The sequence below is a fragment of the Zalophus californianus genome, chromosome 13 (genome assembly GCF_009762305.2).
Source record: "Zalophus californianus isolate mZalCal1 chromosome 13, mZalCal1.pri.v2, whole genome shotgun sequence".
In the NCBI taxonomy this organism is placed as follows: domain Eukaryota; kingdom Metazoa; phylum Chordata; class Mammalia; order Carnivora; family Otariidae; genus Zalophus; species Zalophus californianus.
The window spans coordinates 84,297,592-84,320,128 of record NC_045607.1 but is presented as its reverse complement, the minus strand read 5'-3'; the positions used below and the strand labels follow the sequence as shown (position 1 = coordinate 84,320,128).

The 22,537-nt window shown below is 47.1% G+C and overlaps 2 protein-coding genes across 3 annotated transcripts in view; one reads left to right on the top strand and one right to left on the bottom strand.

The window, feature by feature from the left end:
• The window catches only part of PGM5 (phosphoglucomutase 5), a 209,583-nt gene extending 197,715 nt beyond the window's left edge, over positions 1 to 11,868 (top strand). For both annotated transcript variants that reach the window (XM_027616806.2, XM_027616805.2), the window contains one exon: positions 10,368 to 11,868. In XM_027616806.2, the coding sequence (XP_027472607.1) occupies positions 10,368 to 10,457 (90 nt within the window). In that variant the 3' untranslated portion in view covers positions 10,458 to 11,868. The remainder of the gene's footprint in view (positions 1 to 10,367) is intronic.
• Positions 11,869 to 15,569: 3,701 nt separating this feature from the next.
• TMEM252 (transmembrane protein 252) lies at positions 15,570 to 22,207 on the bottom strand. Its single transcript, XM_027614335.2, has 2 exons — positions 21,880 to 22,207; positions 15,570 to 18,096 (listed from the first exon to the last, which is right to left on the bottom strand). Exons 1-2 carry the CDS (start codon positions 22,155 to 22,157, stop codon positions 17,859 to 17,861), a joined length of 516 nt encoding a protein of 171 aa, XP_027470136.2. The 5' UTR covers positions 22,158 to 22,207; the 3' UTR covers positions 15,570 to 17,858.
• Positions 22,208 to 22,537: the final 330 nt, after the last annotated feature.

Below are 22,537 nucleotides of genomic sequence, written 5' to 3'. Positions count from 1 at the left end.
GAAGAGGGTGTAAGATATGGCTTGAGCACATCTTGAAGCCCCGTTGGGACCTTTCTGGTAATATACCCATAGATCTCTTCTCCGTGTGAAGACACACTCAGGAGCAAAAGGCATGCTCAGAAGCAGCACTGTGGATGTGTGTCACCCTCACACCCACACACCTCCCACCCATCACATGACTTAGAGCACCCAGCTTCCTGTGACAGGGCATGCACGCCATGGCGAACCCTGGAGTCAGAAATTCAAATGGCAGGCAAATAACTCACCAGTGTGCATAGGACAGCCAGGCATAAAACAGAGGGAATTGTTGGTTAGAACTGGCGTGCCATCTAAAGGTGTTCAGTTCATATTAAAATATATGTATATATTTACACACACACACACACACACACACACACATTTTGGGCTAGCAAAAATAAGAGATGGCAGAGGAGATTGGGTGGCCATGGACTGCCACCTTGTATACCCCAGCGTAGCCTTGTGAGTGGCATGGCCGGTGCTCCGGGCTTAGCTCCATTCAGTTCCTGGTTTGGAGGTTGACAGCAATACTTACCCACCCCTGCCCCCACTGTGTGCCATGCCTGTTCTGAGTGTTTCCTGTTCATTAGCTCATTTCATCTTCACAGCTGCCCTATGGGTCAGGGTCCCCTTTTTTGTGCACACAGCACGAAGGCTCATGGAGGGTAGGTGCCTTACAAGCTCGCACAGCACGCAAGGAGTAGGGCCCGGCCACTGGGCTTCAGAGCCCGTGCTTGTAATCACTCTTCTGGACCGCTCCTTCTAGAATAAGTAGCGTGACCCTTTTTAAGTGTGGTCTTCAGACCTGGGTATGCATCAGAATCACTTTGGGAGCTTGCCAGGGCTCTACACTCCCTGACTGGTCCCCAGATGCACCAAGAGGGCATCACCATGATGGGAGCCCAGAGTAGCATCCATGATGCTTCTCCCCTTGTCCTTAGGTAACAGTCTTCTGACCAACCTTTGGGGAATTTCTTTTGAAGCTTTTAACCCATTTCTCAGGCGCAAGGCTTCCTGGCATCCAAATGCAGAAAGCCAGGCTGAACCTCATTATTGTTCCAGCCCTAGGAACCGTGTTTTTAAGAAGTAACTTATGACCTGGACCATGGCTTTTGGAAGTGGTTGGAACAGAGGGACAAACAAGAGGTAAATGCTTTCAAGGAGAGTCCTTTGAGCAACACCAACTGGACAGTGGTCCTTTGTTTTGTTTTGTTTTTAGCCCCTGCTTTCCATCATGCGGTTGTATTTCTGCTAACAATTCCGGAGTGGCGGTGGCAGGGTGGGCAACCGTACTTTCCCTCTGAATTGGCAAGTGTGTTCCACATCAAGGAAACCCTTGAAGTCTGTTGTGAAGGTGCTGAACGAAGAGAAACGTGGAAGACACAGTATGGGTGTCTGAGGAGGGTGGGCAGAAATTGTGGCGATCTGAACCAACTAATCGTTTCCCAGCCTGTCACAATGTCTTTGATGGCAGAAAGGAGGCTCGAAAGGGAGAGGAGAGAAAAGAGAGGGAGAGAAAGAGTGGCCAGGGGGCAGTTCTCTGAAACGTAAGCTGTCACATCTTGCATGTCGGTCTGTGTTTGCAGCACAGGATGAAGGCGGGGTGCTGAGACTCTGCCTGATGCCTGTCATCGGTGCCAGTGGTTTGGCTCTGCCCCTCCCACCATCTCTGCAGCTACCTCTGAGTCTGGAGCCAAATGGAGCTCACATTTGAACAGATAGGAAAATCAGCTTCGTGACTCTTCTGTTGTATTTTGGATTTGCAGTCTAGGGGCTGCATTTCACCTCTTACCGCAGTCGCAAGAGTGGGGAGGGTGGTGGGGAAGGGGGCCGGGTCTGCCTGGTCAGTGTGGTTTCTAGTAGACTTGTCACTGCCAATCCAAAGGGCTTGTGTAGTTTCCACTTTGATTGAACTTCTTTGGGAGTGTTTCGTCAGCTGATGTCTTGGGATGGCTCTCTGCCCCTCAGAGGAGAGCTTTTGTGGACGCCAGGCTTCTGATAGTGACAAGATCGATGGTTCCTTCAGTGTTGGGCTCAAAATTCAGACTTACGTGGTCATTTTTCACAGTGTCCATTTTGGCTAATTTTAGTTCTATTGTAGACCAAGACAGGTAGACGTGTTGCATGAAAAAGGAATTAAAGTCAGGGCCATGGTTGTATGGATTGTAATAAAGAGCAGAATGTTGCAGTGTTTAGCATTTCCACTTAATTTTTATTTATTTTTTTAAAATTTATTTTTATTTGTTTAAATTCAATTTAACATATAGTGTATCATTTGTTTCTGGGGTAGAGGTCCGTGATTCATCAGTTGCATACAACACCCGGGGCTCATCACTTCAATGCCCTCCTTAATGCCCATCACCCTTAATTTTTATCCGGAAAAACATTTCATTTTGTTTTCAGTAATAATTCCTGTTCTAGATGTTTCCCAAATGGGTTTAAAATAGCCAGTCATTCTTCTTATCTAAAATCGGGGTTATTGTAGCCAGGGTGGCATCTAGCCTCTAGGGCACCCTTGTGCAAACTGTAAAAAGTGTCCAGGATGATGAGGCTGGCGGATGGCATCTTAGTGGGAAGACAAAGGCGCCCCTTCCTCTGGGAAGATGCCACCTCTCGCCATCTTCTGAGATGGGCTTGGGATGGGTTTCCACCCCCACTTACCCCTATGGGCAGGAGCCCTTCTAAAGTGGGCTTGGGGATCACAGATCCCTGTCCTCGACTCTCTCTGTCACACTGTGTGAGTGTTCAGGATTTAAAAGGCACTATCATCAGAAGCTGTCTCCAGTGCTCAGATATATTGGAAACAAAGTCAGAGGATGACTCCAAGTTTATAATCCTAACAGGTACTAATTACTCCACAACTCCTGGGATACAAGAAATGTCACACTGCTCTGGTGTACAGATCAGACGGTCTCTAACTTGGTCACCCCAGCCTGAGTTGTCAGGAAGCTCCGTAGTGGCCATCTGGGGCTTCGTCCCTTTTCCGCAACATCGAAGACCGTGCAGAAGGGACAGAGGCCTGGAGAGGGTGCTTGCCATCCTGGGGAGAATGCGGGTTTCCTCTGCTGCTCTGTGACACCACGTCTGTGTGTTGTCCCTGCCATCTGTGTGGGGCATTGCTCTGAGCAGGGGCATGGGCTCTTTAACCCCGTGGTCCTTGCCACTGCCCACAGGCCTCCCTCCCTCCTCGGCATTGCTGATCCAAGGGGGCTCAGGTGCCCACCATTTCCCAAACACCGAGTCTTTTTCCTTTCCTGTATTCCTGGGTTTGACAACTTTCCTTTGCTCTCAGCTCTGGATGATGAAGCCTTCACCCCAGCCCTTGATCCACGTTAATACTTAGTGTTAATTCGAATGCCCCAAGAACCTAGTAACCCTTCCCAAGTGGAGAGGGCTTCCTGGCCTAAGAGACACAAACCTGGCCTCTCCCTTGGGTTGAGGAACAGGTAGGTGGGGGAATTGATGGACAGTTTCATCTCTTCCTGCTGGATCTTCCTGATGAAGGGGGTACAAACACAGGGTAGTTTCTCGGTAATCACCCACCGCCTTAAACACTGGGCAACTCACCTGATTACCTAATTTCCCAAACCCGCCATTTTCTTTAGCAACTCTTATGGGCAAGACACATATTGTAGGGGAAACCGACATACGTAAGAAAACTCTGCCTTCTAGCCACTTAGAGTTTAGTGGGAAGTGTGTAGAGGAATGGGGGGGGGGGGCGGGGAACAACTCTACAAATTCCTCTAAGTGAAGATAAAAAGCAATCAGCAGAGAAGCAAGGGAAGGTCGGGAGAATGGAGGGAGCCTAGCTGGGTGGGGTGGGGTTGTCGGAAGATCTCAGGAAGGAGGCCTCGAGGGCTGGGTGAGATTGCAACCAGGTTCTAAACTGACAGAACGACCAGGTGGAAGTGGAGACGAGAGGCTGGGAGGGGGCGTGTCACAGTTTCAGGGGTGCAGCGGCGTGAGACAAGGGGGCAGGCAGCAGACTGAGGAGGGCTCGTGGCAAGGAAGGGCAGCGTCATTTCCTGTGGCTGCTGTCACCGTCCCCCTCCCCCCAGATTGGGGGGCTTCAAACAATAGAAATGGATCTCTCCTGGCTCAGGGGGTACCATTCTGAAATCGTGGGGTCTGCAGGCTGGCAATCCCTCTGGAGGCTCTGGGAGAGAACGCTTCTTGCTTCTTCCACCTTCCGGCAGCTGCTGACGCTGTCGGACGTGTGGCTGCGTCACTCGCACCTCTGGCTCCATGTCCACCAGCTCCTCTGTGCGTGTGTGTATGCGATCTCCCTCTGACTCTCTCTCATGAGGGCAGCCATGATTGCATTTAGGGCCCAGCTGGATAATCCCGGAAAATCTCCTCATCTCGAGGTGTTTGACTTTATCACATCTGCAAAGAACCTTCCCCCCTCCCCCAAAGAAGATCACATTTACAGACTCTAGGGACTTGGACCTGACATATTGGGGGCTATTATTCTGCCCACCGGAGGGAGTGAGACCCAGCCATCAAGAGCCTGACAGCCACGCCAAGAGGGACTGAGAGTAGCCTTCGAGCGATCTTCCGGGACTTGGGAGGGATCATCCGGGACTTGGGAGGGATCTTCCGGGACTTGGGAGGGATCATCCGGGACTTGGGAGGGATCTTCCGGGACTTGGGAGGGATCTTCCGGGACTTGGGAGGGATCATCTGGTACTTTTACGGGAGGGCGTCATGAGTGAGTCTGGTCCGAAAAGCTCAGTGTAGTGAGGCTAAGAACAGGTAGGGGATGCGGGCGACTGTGTTAAGGAGGGAACAATGGGACGAAGAGCAGTGGGTGGATGGGGAGCCGCGGTGGAAATATGATCGATGGGTTTGAATGTGAGGAGAGAGAGACTCACCAAAGAGCACTTCCGGCCCAGCTGTTGGAGACATTAGTGGGGTATGCTGGTGCGGCCCTGAGCTGAGTTGATGAGGAATTAATTTGGGTTCGCAAGAAGTTTTGTTTTTATAAGGAAGGAAGCTTTTTCTCACTGGTGGTAAAAAGCTGAGCCATGATGGTACCTCAAAATGATCCAAGAAAAACATAATTTGGGTGAGTTTATTGGATTAATGTAACTTTGTCTTCATTCATTTTAAAATTTTGATTTGTTTTAGGGCACACAGAGACCAAGGTTAGCTCAAGAAATCCAAGGTCCTAGAGACCAGACCTCGAGCAGAGTTATAGACTCAGCCCCCTAGGCAGGAGTGAATGGACCTTTACTTGAGAGATTATTGGGATTCACACCATTCTTTTCTCTCCACCAACTCTTCATTATTTCCCTCTGCTCTCTGGTTTCTTTCTGCTTTCTTGTAACTTTTTGTCATCTTTCTCAGAGTCCCTGTTTTCGTACAACCCCTGGATTACCATGGCGCCTTATACCCTCATGGTTAATCAATTATAACCTCGTGGTTAATTTAGCTCCCACTGCTAACTGGCTCATTCTTTCATTACCTATCAGTTTAACCCCTGAGGGAAAGAATCCAATCAGCTCGTTTAAGTTTTGTCCCTGGCCATCTGGCAGGCCTCTGATGGCTGCCTAAAGGTCAGGGACCCACTCCTGGTCCAGTCAGCTGTGGCCAGGGGATGGAATTGTGTGATGCAAGCAAGAAAACTGAGCCTTGGGCTGGAGCAAAGAACTTAGACAGGTAGAGGAATCAGCACGCCTTAGAGTAGTGGTTTGCAAAGTGTGGTCCCTGGATCCCCAACATCAGCATCACCTGCACCTTGTTAGAAACGCACATTCTTGGGCCCTACCTCAGACCTCCTGGATCAGGGGCTCAGGGAGGGGATCAGCAGTCTGCGCTTTGACAGACCGTCCCGGTGATTCTGATGCATGCTGAAGTTCGGGAACCACTGCCTAAAACTAAGCAAACAGCATATAGACTAAAACCAAATGTTGGAATAAAATCATGAGAGGAGGTCAGGCCGCTCAGTGGGGGTGTTGATGCAAGCTACCCCTAAGAATGAGGAGAAAGTGGCATTTGTTATAAATTCCTATTTTCTTGGCACTAGGTCTGTGTCTTCTGCTGGTGAGTGATCTGCCTTCTCTTGGGTGGTATTATCTGCCCCGAATGAGGAGCTAGGATAAGTACTATTATCCTGCGACCGCCTCCCTGCACCCACAATTCCTGACCATCCGAATGCTCCCTCCTCCTCAAGGCCAGCCCGGCGCTGGGTTTCCTCCACAAATTCTGACAAATCTGGCTTAATAAATGATGGTGTTTCCAGTTAGGTTTTGTTTTTCTCCAAAAAATCAGTTAACTATTTGCTTTGAGTCTTGTGACATTCAGATCATTTACACCTCTCCTGTCCATTGCTGGTCAGGGGAAGTTCATTTGGTTAGGGTTTGTTTTTATGGCCCTAATTTGCATGCACATGGATCAGAACCACCACCACAGCAACATAAAGTAAGAGGAGATGGGAGAAAGAGGGAAAGGAAAAACCCTCTCTGTGCTTCCAGGGAACACGAATAGGTTAAAACCTAATACAGGACCGGGCCTAGGGTGAGGTTAGCTAGATGCAAAATTTAAAGAGGCACCAAAACACCTCAGCAATCAAATGAAGTATTGCAATGCAATATTTTTAAAAATCAAAATCGGTGCAGTTAAAACCTGTAATAAACAAAGCATCCAAATTTTAAGTCAAGACAGGCTCCTAATCCCTCTTTAGTCTGGTAGGCTTATTACCTGGAGATGGCAACAGATACCCTCCCGACTCTCCGAGATGGAGGAAGGACGTTGGAGCCCGAGTGAGAGCGCTGTTGGATGGATACGCTGCCAACTCAGTTTGCCACAAGAGGGGCACTCACTGTTCCTTACTCTTGAGCATAGAAAAGCTGTGTCAGGCACTTCCTAGAAAGAAGATGCTACGTTCCTAATTCATTAAAGTCTCCATTAGTTTATTCTCTTTATTCACAAAGAATGGTCTTGGAATGTCGGATACATTCATCTAACCAGCACTGCTCTCCTGTTCTCGGTCGGTGCAGATGGCTGGTCAGTCCTGTCTGACCCCTCATCTGAGGTGGGACTTGGCTGGTGCAGTAGGTGACGGTCCCACTGTCCCCTCATCTCTCCCCTTCACTCCTTTTATCCACTCTGTTTTCCCTCTCATTCCTTGTATTCTGCATTGTGGGATGGGAAGAGCAGTAGAGGAGGTGTTACTGTGTTCTTAGCTCAGCCACCAAACGGACATGGGCCCCGGGGCCCCTCAGGGCTCCTGTCTGTGCTTCGGTTTCCTCGTCTGTGACAAGAGAATCTCAAAACTAGATCATCCCGTGTTCCTCTCTGCTTCTCGAGCTCTGTGCTTCCAGTTCTACCTCAGATATCTCACAGCCACAGGCTTCTCGTTGTTAACTCCTCATCTCACTCCCGATTCTGAGGGCCTTTCCAGTTGTCTCAGGATAATTCATCTCCCCTTGCTCCTTTCTATGGTGGATGGTGGATGATAGGAGAGGAGAGTCTGGGATTCCCATGTATCAAAGCTGTGATTTCTGAAGAAAAACAGGACCGCAAAAATCCTGACACTGTTTTGTGTTGTCATTATCTCTCTTGAATAGATTCCCATTCATATTTCATCAGTAATGTTCACCTTTAATTTCTTTATACTGAGCGGGAACTTAAAGACACTTAGGAAGCAATCTGAGGAAAGAATTTTCTAGACATTTTTTTTTTATTCCTCTCCAATACTTCACTGTATCTCACTCATACTAATTTCACAGGAGTAGCTAAGTGCCATTACCTAATTCTTTCCAGAACATTCCACTTAATTTTCATAGAAAGAACCCTTCCTGTGTATACTCATATCTCACTGGTTTACATGTAGTCTAAGTGCCTATTCAGAAGAGCTCGTGTGTTACGTAGTGAGGAACAAATTTAGCTGACTCCTGATAAGCACATAACTCAGCTGCTGGAGGCAGTAGGTGAGCATATCAGAAAGAGACGGACTGGTTCACAGACAGCTCCTGTGCTATGGACATCAATCAGGATGTTTCACAGAAGAAATGGAAAGCAGAGCTGTATCTTCCGAGTTCGGTGGAAATCCATTACGAGAACTCGGGCAGGGTTTACGGTACTGGTTAAAACTGTGCTTCCCTTCCCTCTTGCCAATAGCCACCGTCACTTAAATATGTAGAGTTGAAAGTCTTTGATCTTGAAATTCACAATGACGTGAAACAAAACATGTCTTAATTTTTCAGTTCTTAAGTTTAAATTCAATTTCACTGCATTTTCTTAAATAGATGGGATAAAGTTTATCTTTATTTGCCCTCCAGGGCCTCAGTTAAAGTGATTGAGTTTTCACTTCATTCTTGTTCTCTGTCCTTATTTAACCTCCTTTATAGGTGTTAATGAAGAGTTATGTAGCCCAAAAAACCTGGGGGTGTGAGGAGAGGGAAGAGAAGACAGGAAAGGCAACGAAAGCTAATAATCTGATTTCCGTACAAAATGGATGCTTGGCTCCTCAAGGATCCAGATGCCCCTATATGGGCATCACGTGGAATATGACCTCGCAGAATGTGCCAGTAGGAAATTTTTCTGGGCACCAGGAGTGTTATTAAAAGAACATAAAACCTTCTGTTTCTGTATGCCATGTTCATGGATACGGAAGGAGAGGGAAGTGCAGTTGGCTTGTGCACTTGTGATGAAATGGCTCAAGATTCTCATCTCCCTTCTAGCTTCCAAGATTATATTTGAGCTTCTCTGTCTGGTTATCTTCACAGAGTATGATGATTTCACCCATTTAGCCATAAGTGTGTTAAACTCCTGGACTTACCTCTAGAACAATCTTTCCAGAGCACAGCTCTGATAATGTCACCCCTTAACTCAGACAACTCCAGCATGTCCCCTTGCCTAATGAATTGAATCCTCATGCCTTGCCCTGGCGTTTTCATCCCTCCAAACAAGGCTTGCTCACTTGTTACTCAGGACTGCCATGTGTATACACTCCATTCAGGACACACGGCCCTGCCTGTGCTTGGTCCTCAGACCCTGGGCCTCTGCTTGTGCTCTTGTTGTCTGCTTAGAATGCATGCATTCCCTTCATCCCCTGCACCTATTAGGCTTAGGGGAGGGTTGCAAGTAGCAGAATCCCCCTCTCCCTTCTCAAAAATGACAGGTTTTATTTTTCTCAACATGGTATCTTGGTTTCTTCCCTTCTGCTAGTATTTCCTAAACTTCTCTTCCATGAGTATCCCTGTATTAGGATTTGTCCTTTCAATGGACTTACATTGTTTTCACTTGAATCTGTTTGTTTATTATAGAAAGTTCGCATCTATGTGAAAAAAAAAAAACAGTATCCCTTTATAAATAAAATTGAATTCACAAAAGTGAATTCACTAAGATATACGGTGATATTACCTTCCATCTAGGTTACCCTTGCCTGAGGCATGCTCTGTTTGGGTTCATGTATTAAAGATTGGCAGCCAACAGAGTTTCTCCTCGGTGAAATTCGAGGAGAATTCGAAGAATTCCATCGAATTCCGTCGATGAATTCGATGGAATTCTTCCATCCTCTTGGATGGAAGAAGAATGGAAAACGGGGTGACTTTCTCACTGTTTTGTAGGTAATGTCATGTCCACGCACCATCTAAAACAATCTCCCGTATCGTCTGTGTGTATGAGTATGTTTTCCACACTTTGGAAAACAGTGCCTCACTCCTGTGAAATGATTAGCAGCTAGAGGGCAAGAAATGATTCTCCTCTCCATGTCCTTTGCCTTTCTGAGAATCTACTCCTTAGGCTTCTAAACCCCCCTCCTTCTGAGGGACACGGAGGTACCTCATGAGCCACCGTGTTATTTGATGGGAAGAAAGGAGTAGATATTTCTGCAGCACTAGCCCATGGATTGGTCTGTCTTCTATGAAACATCAAGATAGTAGGTTCTGCAGGCCTCTGGTCTTAGGCTGGAGAATGAGTGTGTTCCCTCAAGTTCTCATGCGTGTACGTGTCTGGGCAGGGTGTACATGCTGTAGGGAGAGAGTAGGAGAGGAAGACTGGGGGGTTTTCTGAACTTCCTTAATTCACAAAGCTCTGAAATGCCCCGGTGCTCTAAGAGTTGAGTTGGTGGGTTCCTGTCTGAGATCGGTGTTTTGGGGGAGCTGGACAAAACTCTGGAGACCATCTCCTCCCCTGGCGCCCCCCCTCACCGCGCCCTACCCACTCTACTCTCCTCTTATGGATGAGGAACCAGGGTTTAGGGAACAGGTTTCCAGCCAGTGGGAACTCTGTCTTTAAGCGGCAAATTGGAGTTGAATCCAGATGCTGTGACAGAAACCAATCACAGTGGCCCTCCTGTGACTGACATGAGTTGTTCACAGACTTTTCCCCTCCTTTTCCAGGCCGTGCTGAGTCCTCTTATAGCCATCGCGCTGAAAATATCCCAGATTCATGAGAGAACCGGCCGGAGGGGCCCCACAGTCATCACCTGAATGGAGGAAAGATCAGTCACCAGGGCCAAAAGAGAGCGCTTGGCGGGAGACACTTCACCCACACCTTCTTGCTACCTGTTTGTGCCTTTTATGACTTTGAAACTCACACACACACACACACACACACACACACACACGATAATTTGCTGGCGGGTGGGGGAGGGGTGGTGGGAAGAGAGAAAAATCTGTTTTGTTTGGGTTTGGGTCCGTTCTTCCAAATGCAACAGTGTCTTCAGTTGTCTGTTAAAGCTGCACTATCATTTGGTATCTATATTTTATCACACAAAGGACCCTCACCTTTTGAGAAAGAGTAAGTGGGCCGGGAAGGTGTCCATCATGGTGTTAGGTGAGGAAAGGTTCTGAACTCACGCACAGAGCGCACTGCCAGAATTAGGCTCCCCGCATGCCACGGGTGCCGCTGGGCAGACCTAGGAAGACTCTCCTTGGCGTGGTGGAGGCCTTAGCTTTCCATCCGGGGTCAAGTCTCCCAGGGGGAACGGTGTGGGACTCCTCACGGCCTCTGGCCACCGGATGGCCCACTCCCTCCCATCCCCTGCCGAGTGCCCGTGCCACCTGCTCTGACATTTTCGGAAGCATTCTCCAGATCACCACGGCACACTTTCAACGAAACACATCCAAGGGTGCTTACCTCTCTTGTTTTGTAAATAATACTATTCTAGCTCTTAAGCCGGCTGCATTCCTTCAAATTCAGCCATTCATTGTGCAGGTAGAAAGCCATTTCTTGGCAGGACGCTGCAGATGAATGCTTAACATTTCACCGGCCCTCCCTTGACGACATCCCGTAGCGTGATACAGGGGTTTATATTCATTCCTCCTGGGAAGACAAAATACCACCATGTCTGCTATGTCTCTTTCTCTCCACTCCCTTATCTCCCAGTAAGGGCCTGTTTTAAAGCAGTCATTGAGACCCAGTTCAGATCTTACAGTGGCTCTAGAAGGAGACCATGAAATGCTAGCAAAGTAGAGAACAGAGTGCTTGCTGGAAGAAGACCTTATTGGTGGTCTTTAAGGACCTGATGAGATAGGGGTGGGGGAGGGCGGCACCCCTGCCGGAAACCAGAAGGTCACAGCCGGCTCGCCGTGCCCAGGAGAAGGATACTGCAGCTCTAGCAGCCTCTGTCTGCACCCAGCTGGGACACTCGGTGCGTGGGACCTGTTTGCGTGTGTTTTGCTTCCTTGGGAACGACCCTCTCACTCACCCTGTCATTAGCACAGATGACGTGGTGCTCTTTCGCCGTGAAGCAAGGGGGTTTTGCTGTAGTCAAGATGAGCGCAAGCAGGGAGACGTTCCTGGGAAGGGATTTGTGGCCACTTTCTATCTCTGCTTCTGTCAGAAACTTGCTCCGACATGTAGTAGCCAATAAAAAAGAAATTCCTGATTTCAACCTGACACATGGATTGTGGATTTTTGCGTGTCTGTCTTGCCATGGGTGGTCACATTTTGATAAGTCTGTCTTTCAGAACACTGGCAAGGGCTGGCTTTCGTTGTTAGGACCTGGGAATTTATTACGTAAGTGGGACCAGAAAAGGCAGATGGCTCAAAACTGCCTTTGGGAGCCAGCAGAGACAAAATTGGCAACTGGTCTTTCATCGTAAGTATCTTCGTTTCATAATCACAGAGGGTGGCTTCGAGCAGAGATTCTAAAGTCATGGAATTTATCAACCATGCATGTCATTTGCCTTAAAGCTTTACGTGGGGTCCGTGGTGGCCGTCCGTTTACTGCTCGGCTCTGTGTGGGTCCGTGCAGTTGGATGCGTTCTAAAGCTTAGCTCCAGGTCAGAAAATAGGTGTTTTTTTCTCAAGTTGCTGAACTTTGAATCATCTCCAGTTTCAAAGTTCAAATGTAAGGTAATCCACATTTTAAAAATCTATTTTTTTTATTTCCAGCCTGTGTGCCCAGCCGCCCAAGTATTCATTCATTCATTCATTCAACAAACGCTGGTTGAACGACTACTCTCTGCAGAGTCCTGTTTGTGATGCAGCGAGGAGATACACAAAACAGGATTCCTGCTCCCAGGAGTTTGGAATGTGGACACAGGAGGCTAGGACATACGTACACGAAGAAGCGGGAGGACGTGAATGTTCTAGTAGAGGCGCCAGCAATGTGCTATGGGAACACGCAGAGGGATTAGCTCTGAGATGGCAGGACACTAAGCACTTGAGGGGTTTCCCGAAGAGTGGAGTTTCCTGAGACTTGTAATTACGTATGTGATTTCACGAGGCGTCCACGTAGCCAGAGCAAAGACAGAGTTGCGAGGTAGGATGGCTGGAGGGGAGGCTTGCGCTGGGTCTCGGGAGAGAATGGCGCGGATGAGCGCGAGTGCAGGAGGCACAGAGGTAGAAATAGCAGGTGGAGCACACGTTTGGGCCCAGCTACGGAAAGAAGCAGCTGCATGACCACCGATTTTTACAGAGCTTTTTCTTAGCTAGGTTGCCAAGGGGAGATCCTGTGGTGGCTCTGGGACACAGCCTTTCTCTCGGGAACCTGCTCAGATTCACATTGCCAAGGTATTATTTCTGCTTTACATAAAATCCGAGCTTCTCTGGCTGAGCTATGCCTGCTAGTCCTCTTGTCTTCTCCTTGGGAGAGGTGGAAGGCAGGAAGTCACTCTTCTGCACGTAATGGTCTTTATGTCTTAAAGATGAAGCTCCAGCCACCAGCCTTTCTTAAGAGTAAATGACTGGAGAGGTCCGAGACTTTTGTGGGGACCACAGAAGACAGTCCTAGAGGAGAGGGTGGATGGAGTGTGGCAACTGCCGGGCCACTCTTGTGATGGGCTAATATCGAGGGATTCACTCGCGACACCGTGTGCCCCCAGGACAATGACAAGCAACAGTGTCTACAATGCAGCGGTTCCCAACCAGAGCAGTGTTTGGAAATGTGTGTATATGTGCCAGGGAGGCATTTCAGGGGACGGGACCATGGATTCTAAATATCCTACCGGGGGTCCACCAGTCCCTTAGAACAAAAAATTGTTTTGCCTCATTCATGATTCTTGGGTTCATTAGCTGACCTTGAACATGGCAGGGAGCCATCATTAACATGAGATGTTTAAAACTGAGGGTTCTAGAGGGGAGGAGGGTGGGGGGATGGGTTAGCCTGGTGATGGGTATTAAAGAGGGCACGTTCTGCGTGGAGCGCTAGGTGTTATGCGCAAACAATGAATCGTGGAACACTGCATCAAGAACTAATGATGTATGGTGATTAACATAACAAAAAATTTTTAAAAATTTAAAAAAATGAAATGTTTATCCAGTATTCCTGATCCAAGGTGCAGCCTCTATCCACAGGATTCACAGAACAAATAGTTTTTTATGGCACCTCGGGCTGACCAGGCTTGGACATGACCTGAAGCCTTTTTTTTTTTTTTTTAAGATTTTATTTATTTGACAGAGAGAGACACAGCAAGAGAGGGAACACAAGCAGTGGGAGTGGGAGAGGGAGTAGCAGGCTTCCCGCAGAGCATGGAGCCCGATGCGGGGCTCGATCCCAGGACCCAGGGATCATGACCTGAGCCAAAGGCAGAGGCTTAACGACGACTGAGCCACCCAGGCACCCCTTCCTGAAGGCTTTCTACACAGGAAGCCTCAGATCGATGACCAGTCCCACGGCGGCACAGTGGGCTGACGCTTGGCTGTGCCGATCCAGTGTTCTCTGCAGGTAATATAGACATCCCCGGGGAAAATGGTGTGCTGACTTCTGATTGGCCAGCTGTGGGTCCGTGTAAGGCATGGGATTTACTTTGGCAGTGATAGCCATCAGCCATGGCAGGTGTGGGGAATTTGAAAAGCACCTGCGGGAGAGGGGAGTGCCCAACAGGTGACTCCATTTTATTGCTTGATCATGCATCGGGTAGTCTTGAAACACGTGGACACTGACATCCCAGACACCTGCCTTGATGAGGTTTCCCTCCCGGAGTGGAGAAGGGCCTGAGAAATCGTGCACCTTTCGAAATGATGTAACTGCCAGTAAACCAGTGTTTAGCCCTTCAACAGTTACAGACAGCAAGAGATGATCAGAGGCAGCAGAGCTTAGTGGATGCCTGTCCCACTCCCACCAGCTGGAGCCCTTATCGGTGGAAATGGCTCATGCAGTTCGCGGCCCACTTGGTATGTGAATCAGCCTAACCTGTCATGGAAAATTATAGAATATGATGAAGGTATGCATTATAAATCCATGTCTTTATCATTTTTTTCGTGACTTTTAGCACCTAGTAGGTGCCCTGCAATATGGGCAAGCTGGGGAGATACCTCACCGAAGACTCTGTGTTTAAGTAGAATCTTGAGGAATGGGTAGAATTGCCAGTAAAAGTACTTGCGCGTTTTGGAGTGGAGAGGTCAAAAATACACACGCTACATCTCAGATACGCAAAAGATGCAGCATAATGTATTCTGTAACTGACCTTGTCATGCTCACCTTCTGGGGGATGGCGGGAGTACTTAGAGCCACCACTCAGAGGAAGGTTGTAAGATGAAAATAGTGGAGGAGCCATCACCTCCGAGAATTTCCCATCGTCGTTGACAGGTGAGCCTACCATTCCCGTGTGAGAGAAGGGAATGAGCAAAGACTGTAGTGAGTATTTGCCTCTTCGTTCTCTCACAGTCTCCGTGCCCTCCTTGCCATTCAGGGAATTGTGGTTCTCCATCCATCACCTCTAACTGTATGTACCATAAACTTAAAGAGGGAGACTGGATACAATGTCTGCCTCCTTGAGTAAGTACCATAGGAGTGGCCAGTGAATTCTTATTAAGCACAACAGAACGCTTTTGTTCTGCCTTGCCCAGCGGGTTTTAATTGCTGGGCCTCTCAAAGGTAGGATTTGTTTGGAGTAACACCCATGTCCTTGATGGTGGCTTCAGAGTACATCTATTTTCAAAAAAGCAATAAATGTCTATTAGTAGTACTTCTTTTCAGAAAGCACCTGGCTTATCTTCTGAAATCAATAGTTGATGTTCAGTAATGTTTGGGTTTTCAAAAAGATGAACTCATCTGGATGGTTTGTTAGTTCTGCATGGAGAATCAATCTTTGACTACGTTCCCCTATTGATTTCTTTTTTCTGATACAAAACAGAGATGAAAGAGAGGGAAGTTTAAGTACAAAATTTACTGCAGTAAAGAGATCAAAACAATTTTCTTATGTAAACCAAAAATAACATGTTTCATATGACTACCAGAAGTTGGAAAAATCCATTTATGACAAATGCAAACTCTGGATGAAAGCCTAGTGACAGAGTTGGTTAAGGCCCATGGATGTGTTCAGACCCCAGAGAAAATTTCAGGGTAACAATCTCAGTAGAGGGATAGAAAGAGATAAATTGCATTGCTAAGAAATGCGATGTCTAATAAATTGCAATGCAATAAATTGCATTGCTAAGAAATGGTCACCTTCCCATTGGACAGCCATGAGTGACCTTCATATCCAGTTATGCCCTTGAGGTCAAGGATTCAAATCCCAGATGCCCAAATGCATGTTTCATGTAAAAGACCCAGGATTTCCTTTCATGTGGCTTCCTGCGTATTTGTCAGGACATGCTTCATCTGTGCACTTGGCAAAAATGGGAAGAGGAGGCCATGGAGGCCCCATTCCATCTTGACAGCCCTTGAAAGCTCTTCATCCTCGCCACCACTATTCAAATGGGCACTGAATGTGCCCATTCACTGAGGGCTGCCTGTCACCAGTAGGAGCCACTATTCATCATCGATGGAATGATCAGAGAGAAGGAAACTGCACAAAGAGGTGGGGGCCAAGCTCCTAGGCAGAAAACATGGAGGGCGTATTTACATGTTAAAAGAGAACCCTATTATATGTCAACGACAATGAAAAAATTTTAAGTCTTTTTTAAGTTAAAAAATATAAAAGAGAATGCTAGAGCAAGCTCTCTGGCTTCCCCAAGGGTTGTAAGGTATTGTACCAATCCTGGGGCTCCACTTCCTGATGGGGCCCACTTTCTGAATCTGGAGAGAAGTCCAGACTGCTCCGTGGGAGAAGGGAGCTAAGACAGGGCTAACCTAGCACAAATGTTTGAAGTAAATACACTCACGCCCCTCTACTGGAAACAACTGTACGCTATTGGCAAAGTTTCTCAATGCCTTCAAAGTCTCAGTTTATGCATCTGTAAAATGGGACTAACCATTGCACTTACTTCTGAAGGGTATAATGAGGGCTAAACAAAAAGCACAAAAAAGTTCACAGCACAGAACCTGTCATATAAAAGACATTCCCTAATTGTTAGATAACAATCGTAGCATAAATTCCTCGCTTGATTGAGGAAGAAACTGAGGCCCAGACAGATGAAGATTCTTGTCCAAGCTCTAAAACATCAGGCTGCCTCTCTTCCCACTGCCCTGCCACCCAACATGTCCTCGTGTGTTAAAACATGTAATAAAATATAATACAGCTGAGGACGAATCCGTGGTTTTTAAAATAAATGTCCCAAGTCTAAAAATGCATATGGGTCTGTATCTTGAGACCCCCAAGAATTTTCGGTTAAGGATCAAAGTACTACAATATAGTCTCTTTTCTTTCAGATGCTAGAGATTTGCGGGGGTGGGGGGGGATTTGTTGAAATACACATGGATATTTTAATGCCTTTGAATATTTACGTCAAAATCTATGTTAATACAACTTATGACTAGTACAGTTTTCCCCTCTGTATTCTGTCTTATGAATTTTAAGTGTTATGTCTGTCCCACTCGAGTCTCCAAGAAACCTTGTCATCTCTGCTGTACAACCATCCTGTTTTTAAGATATTCATTGAAAATTTTGTGTTCGAGCCATTTTGAAAGGAAATATTGTAGTTGTTTTCCACGTAGAAGTAAAATACACATAATTAAAATTAAGTAGTATGAAGTAACATTCATGGCTTCCAAGAGCACACCTCCCACAATGCGAATTACGGTGCCACTCTGGTAATACGGTGAATGGAGAGAACTGTGACACCAGCCAACCAAAGCCGCAGATTAAACCACAATGACCCTTTGTTTCCAGCCTGCTTTCCTTTTGCGATTGTTGGGTGATGCAGTGCCTGAAGGTGGCTGGCTGCCCCACGAGCAGCACCTATTCCTTCCCCCTGCGGGCTGAGAGTGAGAGCCAAAAGCCTCTTGGAGCAGAGCTCTAAAAGCAGTCCCAAAGCCCACCTGGGCTGGGATTAGTGCGAATCCTTTGAAATGTTGCCGGCTGCCGACCACACCCTTCTGGAGCCCTTTCAGGCCAAGCACATCGGTGGAACTGCACGGCAGTCATCCCCAGCATCTCCTCGGCAGGCACTCCTGGGGGTCCCAGAAGACGCTTTCCCTCCCATAGTCCAGTGGCCACGTTTATTATCAGCAGCTGTAGCCCATGAAGGTGCATCCTGAGCACGAGGGCGTGTCCCCTGCTTCAGCATCCCCGGCTCTGCCCCTCAGCATCTTGCAATGGTGTGGCTGCCAGCACCCCACCTGCTACAGACTCGTCATAGGAAGGTGGGGCCTCAGGGTGGGCATCCGTTGCATCCTCAAATTCAAGGCCCATCTCTGTGTACAGAGGTGGAGGTACATCCAAGGCGTCTCCCTCTGCAGGACAAGGTTGCTTCTCGGCATCAAGACTCTCTTCATACGCAGGAGGGTAGAAATCTGGCCTGGGGATCAAAATGCCACAAACATACATGTGTTATTTAAGTGGTTAATGCCAAAGAGGCATATGCCTGCCTCTCTCAAATCACACTGTGTGAAGTGAAACTGTTAAGAAACATTGATTTTGAAACAGATGTACTTCTTCCCTGGCATCACCAGTTTAAAAAAAATGTGCCGCTCTTCCAGCAAAACCCTCCTTATCAGCCATCGGATGTGTGCCTCTATAGTCCTGTTTTTCCCAGTGGGTTATTCCAAGCTATTTCCTCTCTCTCCCTCATGGGAACCAGGGACTTTTAGTGTGAGATCATCACCAGGGTGAGGGATGTGGGGGGGCCTCGGCTGTTCAACTTCCCTACACCCAGTTAGTCCATCCATGACCTTGTCCCCATTCACACACACCTCATTCATGCTCACTGTTTCAAATCCTCCTAGCCAACAAAATAATGAGTGAAAACCAATGTATAAACTTGTCAAATCGCTGTTAAACACCTGAACCCAATGTAACATTGTGTGTCAACTACAGTCTAATAAAACTTTTTATTTATTTATTTAGTTTTTTTAAGATTTTATTTATTTATTTGAGAGAGAGAATGAGATAGAGAGCACGAGAGGGGGGAAGGTCAGAGGGAGAAGCAGACTCCCCGCTGAGCGGAGAGCCTGATGTGGGACTCGATCCTGGGACTCCAGGATCATGACCTGAACTGAAGGCAGTCGCTTAACCAACTGAGGCACCCAGGCGCTCTAATAAAACTTTTTAAAAACCCAGCTCTGTCTCCTCAACTGTATCTGATGCTTCTTTCTTTCTTCTCACTCTTTCAAGTCTCAGTGACTAGTTTCCAAAAAAAACATACTCATTTCTCAAACCATTTCAATTGACAACTTCATGTAGATCTCACTGGCAGCCCTTTCCATGCCAAAAGGTCAATGGCAAAAGGAGCCATTCATGCCAAAGGTGATGTATTCATTGGTCATCTTGCCCAATGTTGCTAATTACTAAATCCTTCTGGCTTCTCTACCATGAATGGGACCGGGGGTGGTATGAGGTGAGGAAGAGTGAAGGTGAGCTTGATTGAGTTGTGTATTTATAGAGCGAATCCCTCTGTGCCCACGGGGAGTGTTTATGGTGTGTAACCACAACAGAACAGGGCCCGCCACTTGTAGCCACAGCTCCATTCCAAATATTACCAGGCGCAAAGCCAGATAGCTGAAGGAGTGGTCTACTGTACGGCATAAATCTCAGCCTTCACTCAGAATAGCCAAGGCAGTGTCACAGGGCACACTTGTAAAGACACTGAAGACAGAAAGGTGAGCTGTTTCCCTGGAGTGATTTGAAAGGCTCCAGGATGACGGCCACCTGCCCCCAAATCCCATCCGGCTCTTCCAGTCCCATCTGCCCCCCGACCGGTTCACATTCCCAGGGCTCTGAGGTCCACCACTGCACACTTGTTTGCTCCGACACCTCAATATGGGTCCCCATTTTGAATGCATATGCTTCTGAGAAATGCAACCTTTTCTTGACTGACTTCCTGGCCATTCTGGGTAGGTTGGGCATCTCTTAGATGCAATAGGAAGAGACAGTTCAATGGGGTGTCACGATAGCCATATCACAGATCCCTTTGAAATAGCACGGCGTGGTGTGATGTTAGTAAATTTAAGCTGCCTCCTGTAGGCAATCAGTTACTTTTCTTTTTGAAAAGATTTTATTTATTTATTTGACAGAGAGCACAAGCAGGGGGAGCGGCAGGCAGAGGGAAAGGAAGAAGCAGACTCCCCACTGAGCAAGGAGCCTGACAGAGGGGTCAATCCCAGGACCCTGGGATCATGACCTGAGCCAAAGGCAGATGCTTAACCGACTGAACCACCCAGGCGTCCCTGCAATCAGTTACTCTTATCAGGAATTCACACTCTGGAGGCAACCATCTAACATTTATACAAGAAAAAACAAATCATCACTCAAGAAGCACCATCCGTGATCACTTTAGTTATCTTAATCTTTTATCAAACCCAGAGACCTTGCCAGCTAGTATAATAAACATTGGAAATGGGGGTTGGTTATTGTAATTAGCATCTTATTAATTAGCATAATAATGTCAAAAATCAACCTTCATGGGTAAAATTTTTTATATTCAAGATACGTGGAGTACCTAAGATATTTTAGATGTAGAGGGCAGAAGAATTTATGGAGTCTTACAGCCTGTGTCTTGAGGATGATGCCTGAAGTTTTATCCCTAAATGGTCCTGTGTTCAGCCAAGAATTAGGAGCGTTTGGTTGTCTGATACTGACCATAACGTGAACTGAATTTTGTTTTATTGTAGTGAAATATATGTAACATTAGATTTACCACTGTGTATAGATCAGTGTACAGATCAGTGGCATTCGGTACCTTATCCCTCTCCAGAACTTTTCCATCATCCCAAACTGAAACTCTGTACTCAGTAAACAATGAGTCCCCGTTCCCTCCTCCCCGCTGACCCCGATAACCACTGTTCACTTTCTGGCTATGAATTAATTTCACTGCTCTGGATATCTCATGTAAGTGGAATCGTACAGTATTTGTCTTTTTGTGAATGGCTTCTTTTACTTAGTATAATGTCTTCAGGGTTCATCCATGCTCTAGCACGTGTCAGAACGTCCTTCTTTTTGTGGCCGGATAATATTCCATTGTACGGATAGACCACGCTTTGTTTATCCATCCGTCCACTGGCAGACATTCGGGTTGTCTCCATCTTTTGGCTATCATGAAGAATACTGCTATGAACACTGGTGTACGACTATCTGTTCAAGTTCCCACTTTTAATTCTTTTGTCTGCATACCCAGAAGTAGAATTGCTGGATCGAATGGTAATTATTCTGTATTTAACCTCCATGCCATTTCCCATAAAATGATTGCTGCATTTTACATTCCCACCAGCAGTGCACAAGGTTTTGGACTTTTTTTTTTAAGATTTTATTTATTTATTTCAGACAGAGAGAGAGCCAGAGAGAGCACAAGCGGTGGGGGAGGGGGGGGAGGATGGCAGAGGGAGAAGCAGACTCCCAGCTGAGCAGGGAGCCCGATGCAGAGCTCGATCCCATGACCCCGAGATCATGACCAAAGGCAGATGCTTAACCAACTGAGCCACCTGGTCTCCCCTAGGTTTCGGATTTTTGTATATTCTTGCTGACACTTGTTGTTTTCTGTGTGTTTTTATAAGTAAGAGCCATCATAATGGGTATGAGGTGGTAAGGTTAACCAAATTACCACTGGAATGTTAACTGCCTTGCCTTGAATAAATCTGTCATGCAAGGTGTGATCAGAACACCTAGAAAGACGGTAAGCTGGGACCTCACTGAGTTCATGAAGAGGTTGCAGGACTCATTCAATGCCTGTTTGTTCATACAATGCCATTTGTATGGCAGAATTTGGTCTGGAACTTCCTTTCCTTATAACCTGGTAGCCGGATTATGGGCAATAACTCACCACAATCTGCCTCTAAGGACAGCTTCCATGATACAAAAAAAGAACCTAAGAGTTGGGCCTCTTCTATTGGCTTAGGTAGGTTTTCAGTGGGGGGGAGAAGTGGTTTTTCAGATCTAAATACCCTCTACTTCATGGTTTTCCCCAGAGGCAACACCATTCTTCCTAAGGACTAAGCCCAGAGTAATATCCCAACAGGAAAACTTCAGTTCGAGACATACAGCCCTGCAGGACATGGGTATTTCTCCACAGTGGGATTAAGTTCATTCTGCTTTTCCAGAATCCGGCCCCATTGCAGCCTTCCTCATCCTCTGGCTTCCCCGTACATACCTGTCAACTGTGGCCAGGGGAAGTGCCCCATGAGAAAGGTGTCTTCTGAGCACATGGGTGAACACCCCTTTGCTTTCCCTTGCCTGGCGGTAGGTGCTCCAGAAAATTCCGCTCAGAAGGATCACAAACCCCAGTGGCAGAAGCATATAGGCCAGGATCAGTTTCCCTCGACAGTTGAATATCGATCCTGAGGAAATGAAGAAGGCCCCCAGGCAGATCATCAGGAAGCCCATCAGGAGAGCAAGGGCACAGAGAACGAGACTAGTTCTGTTCTGCATCCCTGCTCCTTTGGAACTCTTCCACTCCCCTGCTTCCTCGCTCAGAGAGAATGCTGTCATTAGCCAGCTCGACGCTTTATATGCTCTGGGACCAACTGGCCTTTGGACAATTAAGTGAAGCAGGCACTTAGAAGCTATTCATTAACCATTGGAAGTTACCGTAATATCCTTGGAGGATTAACCTAAAAACACAGCATTGTGTAATGCAGGAAGGAATGGCTTCTCATTGCGGGCTTGCTCTTCTGAGCTGGGTGAGACCCTTAGCCAACCCCAGTTATTTGAGGGCGGGTCTCTCATCCTTTGATTAAAAGGGCACTCATCTCTTAATCCCCATGGTGGGTAATTCCCCACTAATGCTGGAGAAATTAGTGTTTCTTTAT

What these genes read in the sequence shown, in the direction of transcription:
- TMEM252 (XM_027614335.2), bottom strand. Translation starts at nt 22,157, where the DNA reads ATGCAGAACAGAACTAGTCTCGTTCTCTGTGCCCTTGCTCTCCTGATG. An exon ending in CCCCTGGCCACAGTTGACAG is followed by an intron (nt 18,097 to 21,879) that starts GTATGTACGGGG and finishes TTTGATCCCCAG; the next exon opens with GCCAGATTTCTACCCTCCTG.